The following is a 16,341-nucleotide window of genomic DNA, read 5'->3' as shown; positions in this document are numbered from 1 at the left end:
AGATCTTGTGAGATGTGGAGTTTCCTAGTTGATGGCAATAGACTGCATATATTGGAGCATATTTAATTTTTGTTGTAAACATAGGCTTCTGGGGGCTTTCAGATGCCTGAGTGTAAGTGTTCATGATCGATCCCAAATTGCCACTTGTGGGTTATACTGACCGGTTCTGGGTGAGGAATAATGTTGCTGCACAAGTGTATTCAGTAACAACATAGTGTAATAACGTACAGGTCAGATTGGAGCTGCTCTGTTCTCCATGTTCTCTGACAGTGGGCCATCAAATCGCATCAAAACATATTTACACATGTTTATTGATGAATTTTTAGAAATAGCTTGCAAAAATCTCCAAATCTTACTAATATTACAGTATTTTAACTTTTCTACCTCAATAATTATTTCCTATTTCACTATGCATCAGTGTTATGTGTTGTCTTTTGCACCTAGAGTTGAGTTTTTATGTAATAGGTGTATGCTGGGGCAAAGCACTTACTTTTCATGTACAATGGGAATTGCTAAGAGTGAGACAAGTTAAGTCTCATGTAACAGATTGTTTTAAAACTTTACAAAAGTAAAAAGTCTCAAGTTTGCTAGTGAAGAGCATAAAATTTCTTTTGAATTATTTTTGTTTTATTTCTATCTTTATTGCAAGCTATGTCTCTTATTTTGAAATGGAATTTTGGGCACTAGAGAAGTATAATTTATTGTAAATGTTACATTAAAAGATTCATTTCTCAAGCAGTTGGAATTAGATTTTTTCAGAGACAAACATTTCTTCTGCACATTGCATAATCATTAGATCTGTTTAAAAAACAATTTCTTGAGCTTCTAAACCAAATTGCATTTCTTTTGTATATTGTAAGGTTTTTAAGAGTGCATGTCAGAATGAGTGAAAGTTTGTATTGCATTGCTTCTGAAATAGCTGGGAAAATATAGCGATGAAAAATGACTGAAGTAGAAAGAGCCATTTGTGACAATGACAGTAGTTTAACATGAAGAGGACGAATAGACAACTTTTTCAATAGCTTGCGTGCAAGGCCAGTTTGCATGTGTACTTGATGGTGCTGGTACTTGATGGGCCAGGCATAGCTTAATTACCGAATTTTTACTATGCAGAGGTTGCAATAGGAAAATGTTTTTGAACTAGTCTGGTTTTGTGGTAAAGGGGTGTTTTTTTGTTTGTCTCTCCTATAGAAAATGAAATGCTTTCTCTGTATCTATCAGCAATTGATGGTGTCATTCTTTGTACATCCCTGCCGTAGCAGCCACTGCAAAGCGACTATATTGTCCTCTAATCTACTGGAACAGTTTTTAACACCTCCCTTACTTCATCAGCCTTTTTGCTGACTGGGAAGCCCAACAAGTACCATTGCCAGTGGTAATTTAGAATCTACTAGTGAAGTGTGGGCATTTATCAGGGTTACAATTTTCAAGTTGAAGTCCAAATTCATTTGTTGACATATTTCTTGAATGTGCTTTTATTTAATAAAGAAGAAACTATGCACTTCAGGAAATGGTAATCTTTATTTACTGCTATGATGGGAAAATGCAAATGAAGCAGCGAATTCTGTGATTAGTATTTTACAGAACAGTCATTTACTGTAATTACATGTTTTTAATCAGCAGTATTACCACGTTCTATTAACCAGATTCTTTCCTGACTTCTTGTAGGATTCTGAGTAACAACAAGATCTTATGGTTGAAGAACGGCTCTTTCTTTGGACTGAGATCCCTGGAGAGACTGTGAGTAACTGATCAGCCTCGTTCCACCTTCAATTAAAAAGGTCTTTGTATTTTAAATATAGAAACAAACGTCGGATAATGAAGTTGAGATTTCCTGAACTGTATTGCACAGTAGAGTTTCTAGGTGTTCATCAAGTTAAGAAACAGCATAAAAATGAGTGAATGGGGGTGGACTTGGAAAATACAGGAAAGCACTGCCATCAATTTGGAACTAAAATAAACATCCAGTCAAAGACTTGTACTACACTATGTACACTATCACAGTGAAGACTGATATATGTAATGGTAACACTAATATACCCGACGTGTAGTTTGGGTTATTTAACTCATTGGTCTCCAATACTCCCATTTTAATTCTATTCTATATTTTAATTATATTCTGAAGAAATTGGACAGCATTTATCACTGGAGCAGACAATGATATTGATAAAGCTCCATGACTCTGTATTTCTAGCCAGTATTTGGAGGGGGGAGGAGCAGCTCAGGAGCAACTAATGAGTTAGGACGAAAACATTTGGAAACTTCGATGGAATAAATAAGCAGTAATAGCTATACTGTAATAACATGGCTTTCTGTATATATAGGTTACTCATTTGAGAATAATCATGTGAACAAGTCTAAAAGGCTATTTTTTATATCTATAGGCAACTTACTTTGCCAGTGCATCTAAAATGAATAATTATATCATGCCTATCTTACAATATCTCCTGCAGCTTAAGCTAAATTATTTTTATATTGCTTTGTAAGAATACCTTCATTATGTAGAGCTGTTGATATAAAATAGTTGCTACATTCATGAATGCCTGAATGTATTCTATGTTTTATGAATGTTTCCATATGCAAAAAAATTACATATTAAAATCAACTTTAGCTAATATTTTACTATATATGTGTGATGTGCATGCTGTTTATAGTTGTGTAATAAGGTGGTTAAGTGTATGATACTGAGATATTTGAACATTATAACTGCAATTCAAAAATAAACAATGTATTTCAAGGTCTGGAGCAATCCCTTAAGCACCTTGAAGGGTTAGGATAAAGCTAACAGTCTGAAGAGTTATGTGAAGGAATACTACATTTTCTGTGCATATAGTTATAGATGTAACAAACACTTCTTTAATATTGGCAATATTGAATGGTATGGAATGAAAAGTAGTATATTATTTACTAACTGGTTTAATATTAGGTGTAGCAATGCTATGAAGTTTATAAAGAAGTTTACAAGTATTTTAGACAAAACAATTTAGAATAGAGGATAGGATTACAAATTTATTGCAAGAAGGGAGATTAGTAAATTAAATTCTAATGTACTGCAAGGAAAGCATTAGTATTTAGAAATAAAGGAAAACATTTCCTCTGGGTTTTTTTAAGGTTTAATTTACATTGGGGAATGATACTTAGCATGTACTTTTAAAAACTTTACTTATCTAATTAGAGAAATACTTCAACCTGAAAAGACATTGCAAACAGTATTAAGAACAGTGAGAAAACAAAAAAATGCCTTAGCTGTGTAGCCTCAAGTATCATCATCTAAACCTTCTTAATTTTATTGTATTGATTTTTCATAACCTTACAGAAAAAATAAGCGAGTTTCATCTCCTCTGTATATAATGTTATTTGGCCATGATGTTAATACAAAATCCATAAGGGGTCCTTGAAGCAAAGACTAGAGTTCAGGTGATGACATTCTCATCAGATTCAGATGTTCTGTTTCTTGTTCTCTGGTCCCATACACTTCTTATCAATATCTGCAAAGTCCCAGTTTCAGCTGGTGGGGGTGAGAACAGCTGGAATAATCTACTAGGAGGTGGGTGTGAATGAACTACATCTGGATGAGTGCTCCTAACCCTTGGACCAAACTTTCCGCAGCTTTGCCTTTTCCACACAAGCTAATTCAGAGCCGTACTTCAGGTGCTTAAAATGGAGAACTATGACAGCAACTGCTTGCTGTCGATGTTCATGGCTCATCAAAATGGACTAACAAGAACTTTTATTCCTTGCCTGAAAGGGGAGGTGGAGAATCTTAGGAAGTACAGTAGCAGGGAAATCCAGCTTCCTTTAAGATAATATTAAGTTTACAAGATCAAGTTCTTAGAAATGTGGGTGTGCTGGAGTTAAGGATTACTCATTTAATTTGGCTTTGCACTCCTTGTGGTCCTGTTCAGAACAAAAAATTAGTAATGTGAATGCCATAGAGACAAGAATCATGTGTGTCTGTAATTCTTTTGTGGTTGCCATGAGATCATGAGCCAGAAGAGTGTTAGCTTACATGGAAAATGAAATCATTCAATGTCAAACTTGAAAAGTTCAGAGGAGACGTAAAATTTCAGGTGGAACTGAGTGACTTGTATATTCTGGCTCTTTCCTAACCTGGAGTGCTCAAACCTTCTTTCTGAGCTAGTGACAACTTTCCCCTTATTATTTTATTTTTCAATGGATGTCACAACAGGAATTGGATTACAGAAGTGTTAGTCCTCCCAAGTTCTGGTAATTTCTCAACGGCATGTTACACAAGTGAGATAGTTGTGCTCACTGAGCAGTTGTCTCAAATTAGGAATCCTCGTTTTATGCAACGTTAATCACGCAAACTGAGAAACATAAGTTGTTTGCCCCTTAACTGTCCATTCTAAGAGTAAGACAGAATCAATTTCTCTAAAGCTGACTATTGTAGAACTCTTATATTATGCATGAAATGCAATTTTTTCAAAATATAGTTAGACCTAGTTTGTATTTGTTTCTGCAGACTTCTCAGAAAATTGCATTTTTTTCAACCATAGCGTGAGTATTACAAGGTTTCTATTTCAGATTGTCTTAAATTGTGTTACGGCTGTAAAAGGAAATCTGATACGAGGTTTTCAGGGGATACAAATAGCCAGCCAGGAAAAAATGTGCTTGGGGATATAGTCATTTCCTTTTTAGTAACAGAAAGATAATCCTATATTTACTAATACTTTATTAATATTAAAAATGAAACATTCAATAAAGTCTGTAATAAAAACTATATAATAGTGATCAAAATACATTTACGAAATATTAGTATTTTTACTGGGCAGTTTGTAAAAATGCTTTGAAAAACACCATCTCACAAAAGGTGCTTTTTCTGTACTTTGTATGTGTGTGAACAGTGACTCATGAGTGGTCTGTAGAGATGGCACTCTCCACTTAGTTTGAGTTTTCTGAAATTAAGAATTGCTGCCTTGTGCTGATTTGGAAAGGTGACTCACAAATGTGTTATGGCATCTGGATCATGATGAGCCTCTGTGCCAATGGGCTTACTTTGTAGTACTAACAAGAGGCATTAAGAAGTGAATATCATTACTTAAATACCATGCGAGAATAAAAACTTTCTCTAAACGTCGGTTTTGTATGGTGCTCGGTTATATAGGCCTTGATTTGGAATAAAATCAGAAGTGTAGGTAAGAAAATAAACCTTTTTGCAGCAAGTGTGGTAAAGAAACTGTTAAAATATGAAGAGCTTTGTGGAATTTAACTGGAAGAGATCTACAGGCCATAAATTCTACAGATGAGAGTGAGCACCTTGAACGCATTTCTGCAATACACCCTGTGGAGATGGCTTCACATTCAGGAGGCTGAGGATTCAGTTTGGATCTGAAGCTTGGGGCAAAGACTTGACAGCTTGTAATGGTTTCAGTTCCAGTGCCTTCCCTGTCTGTAGTCAGTGTCCTGTCTTCTTGGGAGATGCATTGATCTGAGCAGGACAGCATCGGTTATTGCAGACGTTTGAATAAGTTTTTCATATGCTCTGGGTGCCATAAAAGAAAGGTAAAGCGGGCTTTCAAAGCCATGAAATAGTGAGGTAGTCCTTTCAAGTAAGTCTCAGCAATCCAGAAGCTCTCATTTAGTCAAAACAGTGAATTGGAGGATCTGAACAACTGAAAAATTAAGTGTATTTAATTTGATGGTATAGTTATTCCATAAATTGGAACGATATATTAAATAGAAAAATCTGTGACTTAGACTTTGCTTTTTTAAAAATCGTTGTTATTTATTTGTTTATTTTTAACTTATGGGCATTGGGGTTAACGACTGCTATTACCCAAGGAATCATAGGCTAGTGCAGACTACCAAGTTACTAGCAGATACATTATCATGGCCGTATATGGTATGAACCCTGCTCCAAAGACATTGCAGTCTCTGAACAGTGTGCAGCAAAGTGATATTATTAGTAATGGTTGTGGCAAGTCCTTTTGTGCTTGAGAATATTTGGCCATCCGTAGTCCACACGATGCTTCTGGGGACAAGGACTGAGTTTGTTGGGCCAGGTGCTCCAGCTGCGCTGGACCCAAAGTCAAGATCTAGACTAGAAAACTAAATCTTATATCCTCATCCTGATGTCAGCTGGCACAAAACAGTATGTATATCTGAGCTATTATCCACACTACTAATTTTCTCACCCTCCACAGCAACCCCTGCATCACAATTGCCTGGATAGCCCCTGTCCTGTGCTAACTCTCCATTTTACCTCTAGCTGGGGGCAATCTGTCATGGCTGCTTCTCTGCTGTGGGCTTCCTGGTGCTTAATGGGGTGGATCTTGTACTTGACATTTTCTGAAGTGGGTGTATGAAGTCTCTCTCTCTGTTTCATAACCAAATGTACTTTTTCATGAAGTTTATAGGAGCATAATTACCTCTGAGAGTGCTGCTCCTTTGTCCCCTGTGGCTGAAACTGTTTAGTGGGTTCAGAAGCTATTTGGAGGGAACCAGCAAATAAAAATAAACAAACATACACAAACTGTGATTGCATAAGCAGTGTTTCCTTGGGAAATCGGGGTGAAAGATCACTAAGCAAGATTACACATATTTTTCACAGTTGACCCGGAAGAAAAGCATGCCAGGCACTAACACTTCAACAGTGACTGTTTTACAGAAACTTGCTGTTACATTTTCCCAATATTCCTAGACATGTTTCTAGACAAATAAAAATACTGAAGTATTTGCAAGAATTTAGCATTGAATTTATTTTTTGTTTTAATTTTATTTTTTTAGCTGTATAGATCAGTCTTACTTGACCAGGTCTCACTTAGATTGCATGTACTTTTATTAAGTGTTGCTGTATTGTAAAGTTACCGTGTGGCAGTGCTGTGTAGTCACATGTTGTCCTCAGTTATTATTAGATGAGATTGCATAAAACCTACTTTAGTAGATTTCAGTATGACATTCTGCAACTATATAATGTGCTGTGCAATTGAACTAATAACACATTAACTTGAGGGAATGAAAGGGCAGGAAAGGCAAGCAAAACAAACTAGACCCTAGAAAAAACCCATGTTGTTAAACAGCTGGTATAAAAATAAGGTATTTGGGTGTTCTTTAGCAAAACTCAAGTTATGAAAGGGTAAAACATAAAGGTTTTACCTTTTGATGTAGTGATGTGCTGCTTTAAACATACAATTTATATTCTTTAAATTACTGGCCACTTCATTTCTTTTCCTGCCTATACTTTTCAAATGTGCGTGCGCACACATACACATGAAGAAACAGAGATGGTCTTCCTAGGCACTGTTAAGGATTGGAAATATGGTTAAACAAATTGTTGAACAATTTTATTTTCAACACATATGTATGACATCTTTGAAGTTAGAAACTTCATAAATTAAGTTTAGAATTACATGCTCTTTTTTGGATTGTTGTAAAAATAGAAAAATACTAGTTATTATAAACCAATAATATTTCAGACTGACAGCCAGGATCCAACTGTACCGCTTTTTTCCTTTTTTTTTTTTTTTTTTTTTTAAAGAGCCTGCAACTAAGGAACTAAGGAGTGTGCCCCTAACTTCGTGCAAGGGCTTTTAACAGAAAATAGATTAATAATCTTGGAGACCTCAAATGACCACTTTAATTAATCTCTAATGCCGTTTAGCCATGTTTGGAGAAATGCTGTGATGTTACTCAGGGAAAGGGCAATTTTAAAACCTGTTTCTTAGAGCTGTTTGTTGTGTAAGTAGTCATGGCATGATTGAAACTGTTTGGTTTTATCTAGTTTTTGTATTTGGAGAAATAGGGAGAAGGGAAAATCAGTGCAAGATCCTTTCAAGCATCTGAAGTTTTCCTGCCAATTTTTCTTGTATTTCAAGTCCCACATGGATTTAATAAATTCTCTAGATGTAGTTGATATTGATAGCAAATAAGTTCTTTGTTTAAATTCACTTTAAATATTCTCAAAGAATAAAAATACAAATACTCCAACCATTATTTTTCTTTGTCTAGTAATATGTCTAGGAGTCCTGGGGAAATCTAAGCAATTTTTCCTGTAAAATTTCTCATTGTGTTGGCTCATTGTAATTGTTTACAAAAACCTCATTATGCTGTGTTACTATTTGAAGTGGTTGAGCATATTCCAGTAGGTGAGGAAGGATGGGAATAGTCATGGGGAATGATTTTTCTCCTGGAGCAAGATTGTGCTTTGTGCACATACTCTAAACTAGACTGAAAACAGTTCATATTCCTCTCAGTGCTCATTGAACTTTGAAATACCCTTTTGGTTTTAGTGTCAGATTAAGAGATTGTCTTTCTAATTATGATGATGATAGTGTTTGCATGAAGCAGGATAGTTGCCTTTGTCGCTTCTAGATGCAGCTAATACAGCAGGCGGTTTTAAAATCGATGTTATGTATGCTTGCCTGCAATATTTCAGTACTAAGACAATTATAAATATTGAGCTCAAAAAGGAAAGCTCTGAAAAATTCATGAATTACTGAAGTTAAAGTACTTGTTCTTCCAGAGACACAGCTATTGCAAATAACAGGTTTGAAGGGTTGGAGATACTCAGAAAATAAAGAGCTTTACAAATACAGGAAGGGGGGAAAAAAAAGCTATGAACATATGTCAGACAGCAGACAGATCAGAAAGAGGGAAGAAAATATTTACCCCTATAATAATTATTTATCACCTAAAATTAGAATAGCTTGTTGTGAAATGAATGTGTTTTAAGGCTTATCCTGGAGCGTGGAGAGAACCAGTTTCTATTTCACTCAAGAAAATGAGTGTTTAAGCCAGTAAATTGGGCTGTATTTTTCAGAGTTTAATACACACAGGTGCTTAGCCATCTCAATTTTTCATTGATCGTGAATGCCATGGTCAGCCACTGAAAGATATTTTTGTCTGGGCTTGCACCATATCTCTGGGTTAGGACCAGATTACTTACCCATCCTGGGGCTCCTTCTGCATCCACCATGGCTAGTCTTCCTTTGTGGTGGTAACAGCCTGGATGCTCTGGGATTTTGCCTCCCGTTGGTGCTTGGTCCTCTGCCATTGTGATAATCTTGGTCATGTTACTCAATAACGCCAAAGTCATGTTTATTCTAATACAGCCAGAAGACAGAGATGTCCACTTAAATGAATGTGTTCTTTAAATATCTAACTTCATATATCTGTCAATGAAATTTGTAACATTTAAATGAATTATTGCTAAATAATTAAATGCATGTCAGAAAAAAGTATTTTTTCCATAAAATCCATTTAGTTCCATAAAATCCAAGTTCTATAAAATCATTTTAATATCTTACAATTTTAATGGCATGGATTGGTATGAGTCTGATATCAGACTGAAAGGAGATACAAAAATGATCGTTGTAGCACCAGAATATCTTCAGTTCCTCACTTTGAAGAGATTTTGGTTAGCATCAAATATGGGTTCCTCATTAACATTTAAAACATTTTAATTATATCTTGTAAATCAGGCAAAAATACAAATTTCTATATTTCTTTATTTCTTTATTACAAATAAAATGTCATGTTGTAGTGAGAAGTTTCCCATATCACCCTACTTAGCTAAAATTATGTTATTCATAGTGGATAAATTTCCAACTGACTGTTTGACAACTTTATTGCTTGACAGTATTTATTTATTGACAGATTACTTCTGTCATCATTTGATTCTGGAAGATGCTATGTTTTAGGCATTGCATTCAAATAAAAATACAGCTTTTTAGCTACTACGTCTTTTACTTAAAGGTAATTAATCCTTTTTAATCAAAGAGGTGTTTGTGTAAATAGGGAATTTTATGCATACTGTAGCATACAGTCAGGTAATATAATACTTATATATTGATGTTAAACAAAAGAGTCTTCTGAAAGAAGAAAATTTTTGGAAAGAAGATGCTTTTATTTGAGACAAATGATTGGAAATCAGGGACTCTCTTCTTTAAAATTTTGCCATAAAATTTCATTCATTCTTTGTCACACTTGATCTCTCTCCCCCTCTCTATGTTTTTCATCTGCAAAATGGTATTGCTTACCTAATATCTCCAAATCTAGTAATACTGGGGGATTTCAATGTATCTAGAGAGAGAAAACGTTGGAAGAAAAAGTATATTGATGTTTATGTAATACCGATTATTTTACATTTTTACCTTATCTCGATAGAGTAGTTTGTTTATTTTTGATGCATTCCTTCTAGCCTGACTGGGAAGCAGTCTTAATGGGCACAAATACATAAGTGCAGATAGAGGATACTAATGCTCAGTTGACGTATTTTGTGCAGCTCCATGCATCACAAAAATTAAGTTGTTAGCTCAGTTTATTAGTAAATGTAAACCTCACTTTTTTGTAAGCAGTGAAAAGGCAGGTTCTATAGCAGAAAATTGTCCTCTGTCAGAAAAATTTTCAGCTTTGACTACAACAACTGAAGTAACTCACTAAATCCCATGGCACCAATCTGAGCATGGTGTAGGCTGAATAGCACAGGGGGTGCATGGGTCTTATACAATGGTGGAGACGACTCTCAGCTTGTCATCTTTGGTGACAAGGCTGTCTTAGTGACAAGACTGAGGCAGTGCTGGCACATCTCGATACCTGAGAGGACTGTGACAAAGGCAAACAGGGCTGCAGGGGTTGTGGCTGAGGTCATCCTCTTGTTGTCTTCTTGATAGGCTTTTTAGGCTCGGTTTTAGTCCAGACAGAAATGTGGTCTATTCTTTCAGTAATATAATCTGGTGTAATCAAGTATCACAGGGAAAAATACGATGGATCCATATATAAAACACTTGTATTAACATCCTGTCATTAAAAATTGATAGAATCCTGCTGGCAAATAGGTCTACTTGTAAAAATATACTTTTTTCTTCTTGGTTTTTTAATGGATAGAAGACAGCTGTAGCTGTCCTATTGAATGTATAATTTTTTTTCTGTGAAAAATATTAAATTGGAAATATGCCTAGCAAGAGTTAATGTAATAAACTGAATCCTGACCCAGCACTAGGAATTTGAGTTTGCAGAATTGATATTCCCCTTCTCCCAGTACTATCATCACAACTGACATATGCATATGTATTTTCTGGGTTCAGTGTTGTAAGTAAAAAATGCGAGAGATCCATGGATGCCCTGATTACTGTAGCTTGATGAAAATACCTGCCTGGTTACATAAGCAGCAAGAGGCAACAGCAGACATGAAGGATCCTTTGAAAACATCATGGAACAGAAAACTGAACTTGGAAAAACCACTGTTGCTCTTCACGTAGAAGTAACGTAGTGCAGGGTAAAATGTGTTTCAAAGTAAATATTATTTGGCTGCAGGCAGTATTTCAATGAATTGCACAGAAGGAGGATATCTAATTTGCAACTGTTGCATAGAAATTTTGAGAAACCAGAGAAGAAGAAACAGAGGCAGGATCAATGTCACAAGTCAAACTGGGTAAACTTAATAAAAAATTACCTTTTCATTTTAATTCTGTGGTCCTTTATGGATCTCTTGATTACATCCTACGACTAACAATAAGCTACTCATTTAGTAATGCAAAAGCTGAGTATGTGCATTTTTTTGATGCCCCCCCCCGAAAAAACCAAAGCAAGCAAACAAAAAGCCTCCCCAAACTCTCTAAACTCCAGAATCTATTATGTCATAGTGTGCAGTATCAAAGAGAGATTTAGCATTATATCAGAAATTATAAAACTCTTGTTATTCTTAGTATGATTGTCAGAAACAGGAGTTAGAAATTAAAAGGAAAATTACATTACCCTCTTTCTAATAGGCATACGTACTGTCTTAGAAGCAGGAAGTCACTATCAAAGCACTTGTAATGTAGTCTGACAGAAAGATAATGTATTTTTTTCCTCTAGTCATTTGTTATTTACCAGTTCAAAGTCACAATACAGACTATTAGACATCACACACTTTATATTTTAGAGGATGAGACAACAGGAAAATACCTTGTATGTCTACTTGTGTAGAGCTGCTACACCATAATGTGCAAAAAAAGCAGTAATTCTAAAAATAGAGGATGTTTCCTTTTGGGTATTACAGTGCTGTTTAAAAATAGCGGTGATTAACTCTGAAAAATAGGTTAGTAAAATCAGTCCCATAATTTTAGTGCAAGGGTCCAGAACCAAACATGTTTCCCATCTTTTCTTCCTACCTTAAGCCTGTTTTTTGTTTGTCTCCTAAACTGCCACATTCATTTCTCTGGTTCTTGTGGTATTTTTTTCCTTCTGATAGAAACAACATGGGCTATGAGGCCATGTCTTTGCTCTTAATTCCATGCTTCATAATGAGACATAAGACTTGCCAGCACTGCATTCCCTCGCAGGCGCTGCTCATTGGCGTGATGGGCATTTATGCCATTCTGAATGTGCTGCTGGGATTGCATTCCTCCAGTTCTGGCATGAAACCATGGTTTCAGCTTGGGCATGAAGTTGCCAACTGCTGGTATGTATGTGGTATAGTAAGGATATTTAAGATGTCAGTGGTTTGCCAGGTTGCATTGCTATACTTTTGAGTGTAAGTATTTGCATTTTTTTCCCTGACAAAACAGATTTCTGTTGGAAATGCTAGCATGGCAAAATAAAAATGTTCTGTGAGGACACAGCAGTTACAGGAACATCTTTGTCATAGATGTCAGTATTTCATTTCAACTGTTTTGTATTCACATAATATGGAATCTTTTTGGAAAGATAACACTGAACTGTACCACTTAGGACTGATGCAAGCTGTGTATCTTTTCTATAAAGAAATAGCAGACTGGTTGGAGAAGTAGGAAAAACAGGTTTAAGGACAGTTTGTGTGAAGTCACGGAGCAGCATGCTGCGAAGCCAAGCTGATAAAAATGAGTGTTAGTTGATTGATAACTGAGCTAATCTTGTGAAGTGAGCTGCAAGGCAAGTTGATAGCAGAGTCCTTGTGTTTGGTATTTTGTGGTTTGGATCCCTCAACTGTAGGCTATTGATGGAATAATGTTTTCAAACTCCAAAAAATATTATAATATTTCTTGTATTCATATGCAGTGTGGTCCTCATGTTCTGAATAGGAACATCTCAACACCATGGTGGTGTTGGGTAAAAGTCAGTATCAGAAGAAAAGCTCCAAACTCCATCCTTCCATCCCAGAGAGTTTTCTGGGCCCTACTGGTACCTTTTTCTTGTGTCTCTATCTCTGACTTGATTATCAATTGAGAGACATTTATCATTTGCTTACATACAAGAAAAAAAAATTATATATATTTGTGATTCTGTTCCAAAAGTTCATGTCTATAGACTATCTGTGAGGTCTCTGATGAAAATGTGCTATTAGTCATTCATATTTTGCTGGTGTATAAATCCTCCAAGGGTACCCAATGACCCTGGGAGCTTGTTGCCCTCAAAACTTCTGGGGATGCCTGCAGAAAGCATAGCTTGTTCTCTGACACTTGTACTTCACCAATAATCTCTGAGAAGGCAAACTAAAAACATAGAATTGAAAAGAAATAGAAAGAAGGGCTATGTTTTATGCCAATTTAGTTTAAAGAAAAAAAAAAATCCCCAAAATGAGTTGTCTGAAGTAGTTAGGAAAGCTGATGTAATATAACAGCTGTGGGCAGTTTTTCTCCCCACTTCTTAATATAGACAGAATTGATTAGTTGGGTGTAGTATAGTGCTGCATGTGTCAAGTAGGTACAAAATGGTTGTTCTCACGAGAAAATTGCATGCAGACTTAGCACATGATAAGCTGTCTTGTGTTAACACAAATTGCCTCGTTCTTGAAATGGAAAGTGACTGGGAGAGCTATAGAGGATGTTTGTATAGTCTGAGCTATGCACATATTCTGAGAAAAAAAGAATTACAAAATTCCTCTATGCTCTACTTTAGAAAGTGTTTTGCTGAGGAGAATACAGAGAGAAGCATTGTGCTGGAATAAAAATGTGTATTTTTATTTGCTTGTGAACTTGAAAGAATAAAATAAAATTGTTCTACACAATGATAGGGAGCTTCATCTTGTAGAAATAAGCAGTTTGAGTTAAAAATAAGCCACTTGAGTTAGCATAATGCGAGAAACTTGTTGAAGCATAAGTAAGATGTTTTTATCATGTCTTTATAACCCAGAAAACTGCCAAAGGGGCAGCTTGAATCTCTTAAAATCAATTCATTTCTGTCTATGAAAAAATATGAAAGATGCTAACTCAGGAAAAAATATTTTAGTTGTAGGTACCTGAAAAAACCCAAGTTTATTAAAAAGCATACCCTCTCAACTGTAACTGTAACATTTCTGCTATGGTGCTATAATTAATGAAAATTAATGAAAGACAATGAAAAAAACTTTTTGAGCTAATGTACATTCCCCAGACACATGGTGCATTTGTTATTTTCACCAAGTGTTCTTTCCAGTTTTTTTATGTTCAATATTCACATTTGTTTCTTAATGCAAAGTAAGTTAATACTTTTTAAAAGAGCTTAAAGACATGCTTTTCAGCTGAAATGGGAGTTTAAAGTACATTGTGTTCAGAACAAAACAGTGTTTTCTGTACTGTGTCAGCAGCTAAGTTGAGAATTTGGTAGCTTTTTTTCCCCTTTGTACCATGAATTGCTTTTAGGTATTTCTGAGAAGTGCAAGTGCCTCACAAGGGACAATTCTCCCATTTGAGTGAAGTTTGAGTACTGTATTAAGCTTTCCTACTGTACAGAGTTATGTGAACTTACAAAAATATTTAGGAATGTAAGACCAGAATGGGTTGCAGCCAGGCTGAGTTTCCAGGGATTAAAAGAAAATTTATTCAACTCTGCCTCTCATCATATACACCATAAACTAGCCACTCCATTAATTGCTTTCCAGCACTCCATTAAGAACACTGAAACTTCAGTTCAAAATAATATCCCTAAAAATTATAATGTGTCAGAGGAGAAGAAATTGTAATGTGTTAGAGGTTTTTTTTTTAAATTTTCTTTTTACGTGTCTCTGCCACTGTAACCAATAAATCCTTATCAGTCCAAATCTGACAGTTACTTTAACCATGAGTATGCCAGCAAGGTATACCAACACAGACACCTGAAAATTTTTCAGTACTGGACCAGTTCAGGTTGCCAGCATAAACTATCCATCCAATGTTCCCTCTCAGTCTTTTTTAGCGAAAAGGGAGGAGCAGGGGAAGCTCCTGAAGCTGTTCTGCATCAAGCAAGAAATAAAAAAATGTTGCTGGTCCTTGCAGATGCCTGGAGATGATTCAGCTCCAGACAAGCAAAAATTCGTGTCACAAGCTGCAACTTCTAACTCAGTAAGACCTGTCTAGGCATAAATCCCCTTCTGTAACAGTTTCAAACTGCATTTTGAACTAATAATTTGAAGGCTGTTCCAGATCTTTATTTCTGTAATAGCTAAACTTTGAAAAATTTCTACTTTTTCTAATCTGTGATCTAAATGTACTCATAGTCTATTTTTATCCATATGACTTTATAGTACTGTTATCCTTTCAGTTAAACTAATCACTTTCTCATTGTAGGGTTCACCATTTATAAACAATGGTGTAATACTCACTTTCCTTGTCTAAGCAAGCCAAAAATATGATAATCTCTTAGTGACATCATGAAAATAACCATGAAATGTATACATCCTTAAAAAAAATATTTATGGGCACAAAGCCTGAAATGTATCTACAAGTAAGATTATTATCTGCAAAGATTTATTTTGTATGTAATGACAATGTACTCTTTTTTTATAGGCTAAAAAATGGGTTTGAATCCAGTTTATTGAATACTCAGACAAGTACAATTTCAGTTTAGTTTAACATTCAGAGGTGGTGTTCATGTTGTAAAACTTTTATACAGCTGAATACAAGGAAGACCCCTCTGGAGAATCTACATGCAGTAAATATCCTTGGGAAATTCACTGGAATTTTAGGGTTTTGGAAGTCTGTGTAAAGCAGCTGCTTTCTCTGGTCTTGTGTAACCATACAGCACTGACCAAATTGTCACTTGGAGAAGCCCAGTGAAACTTTAAAACTTCCTGCTGATGACGTTGAATTGATTCCTACTTTTCTTCCTATTTTTATTTCTGTTGTCCCTATTTTCAAGTTGAGTGCTGACATTACTGGAGGGGTGGGGGAGGTTCTTTTGCCTTCTCTAGAACTGAGAATTCAGTAAATATATCATCTTTTTTTTTTTTTTTAATTTTAAATTCAAACTGTCATCTGCACAGAGATAGAGGGTAAAACACAGACCTCTTGTTACAGGCCTTCTCTCCTGATTTCCTTGCATTCAGGTTTATGAGTAGTGGTCTGTGATGATTGCTTTGTAGTTTATCTGTGTAAATCAACTAAATGCTTTTTCTTCAGAAGAAAAACAAGACATTTCACTTTTTTTTTTTTCTTATTATGTTATTGCACAGCAGCTGCTGCCTTG

The 16,341-nt window shown here is 35.5% G+C and overlaps 1 protein-coding gene across 2 annotated transcripts in view; it reads left to right on the top strand.

Annotated features, from left to right (window-relative positions):
* Window positions 1-16,341, top strand: part of LOC128147067 (adhesion G protein-coupled receptor A3-like) — a 315,407-nt gene that overhangs the window by 67,346 nt on the left and 231,720 nt on the right. For both annotated transcript variants that reach the window (XM_052799271.1, XM_052799270.1), the window contains exon 2: window positions 1,669-1,740. Coding sequence is in view for 1 of the 2 variants with exons in the window: in XM_052799270.1 (XP_052655230.1) it covers window positions 1,669-1,740 (72 nt within the window). In the remaining variant the exon portion in view is untranslated. The remainder of the gene's footprint in view (window positions 1-1,668; window positions 1,741-16,341) is intronic.

Source organism: Harpia harpyja, chromosome 10 (assembly GCF_026419915.1).
Source record: "Harpia harpyja isolate bHarHar1 chromosome 10, bHarHar1 primary haplotype, whole genome shotgun sequence".
Classification (NCBI taxonomy): Eukaryota; Metazoa; Chordata; class Aves; order Accipitriformes; family Accipitridae; genus Harpia; species Harpia harpyja.
The sequence above is the reverse complement of the archived record's forward strand: the minus strand, read 5'-3'. Positions and strand labels throughout refer to the sequence as shown.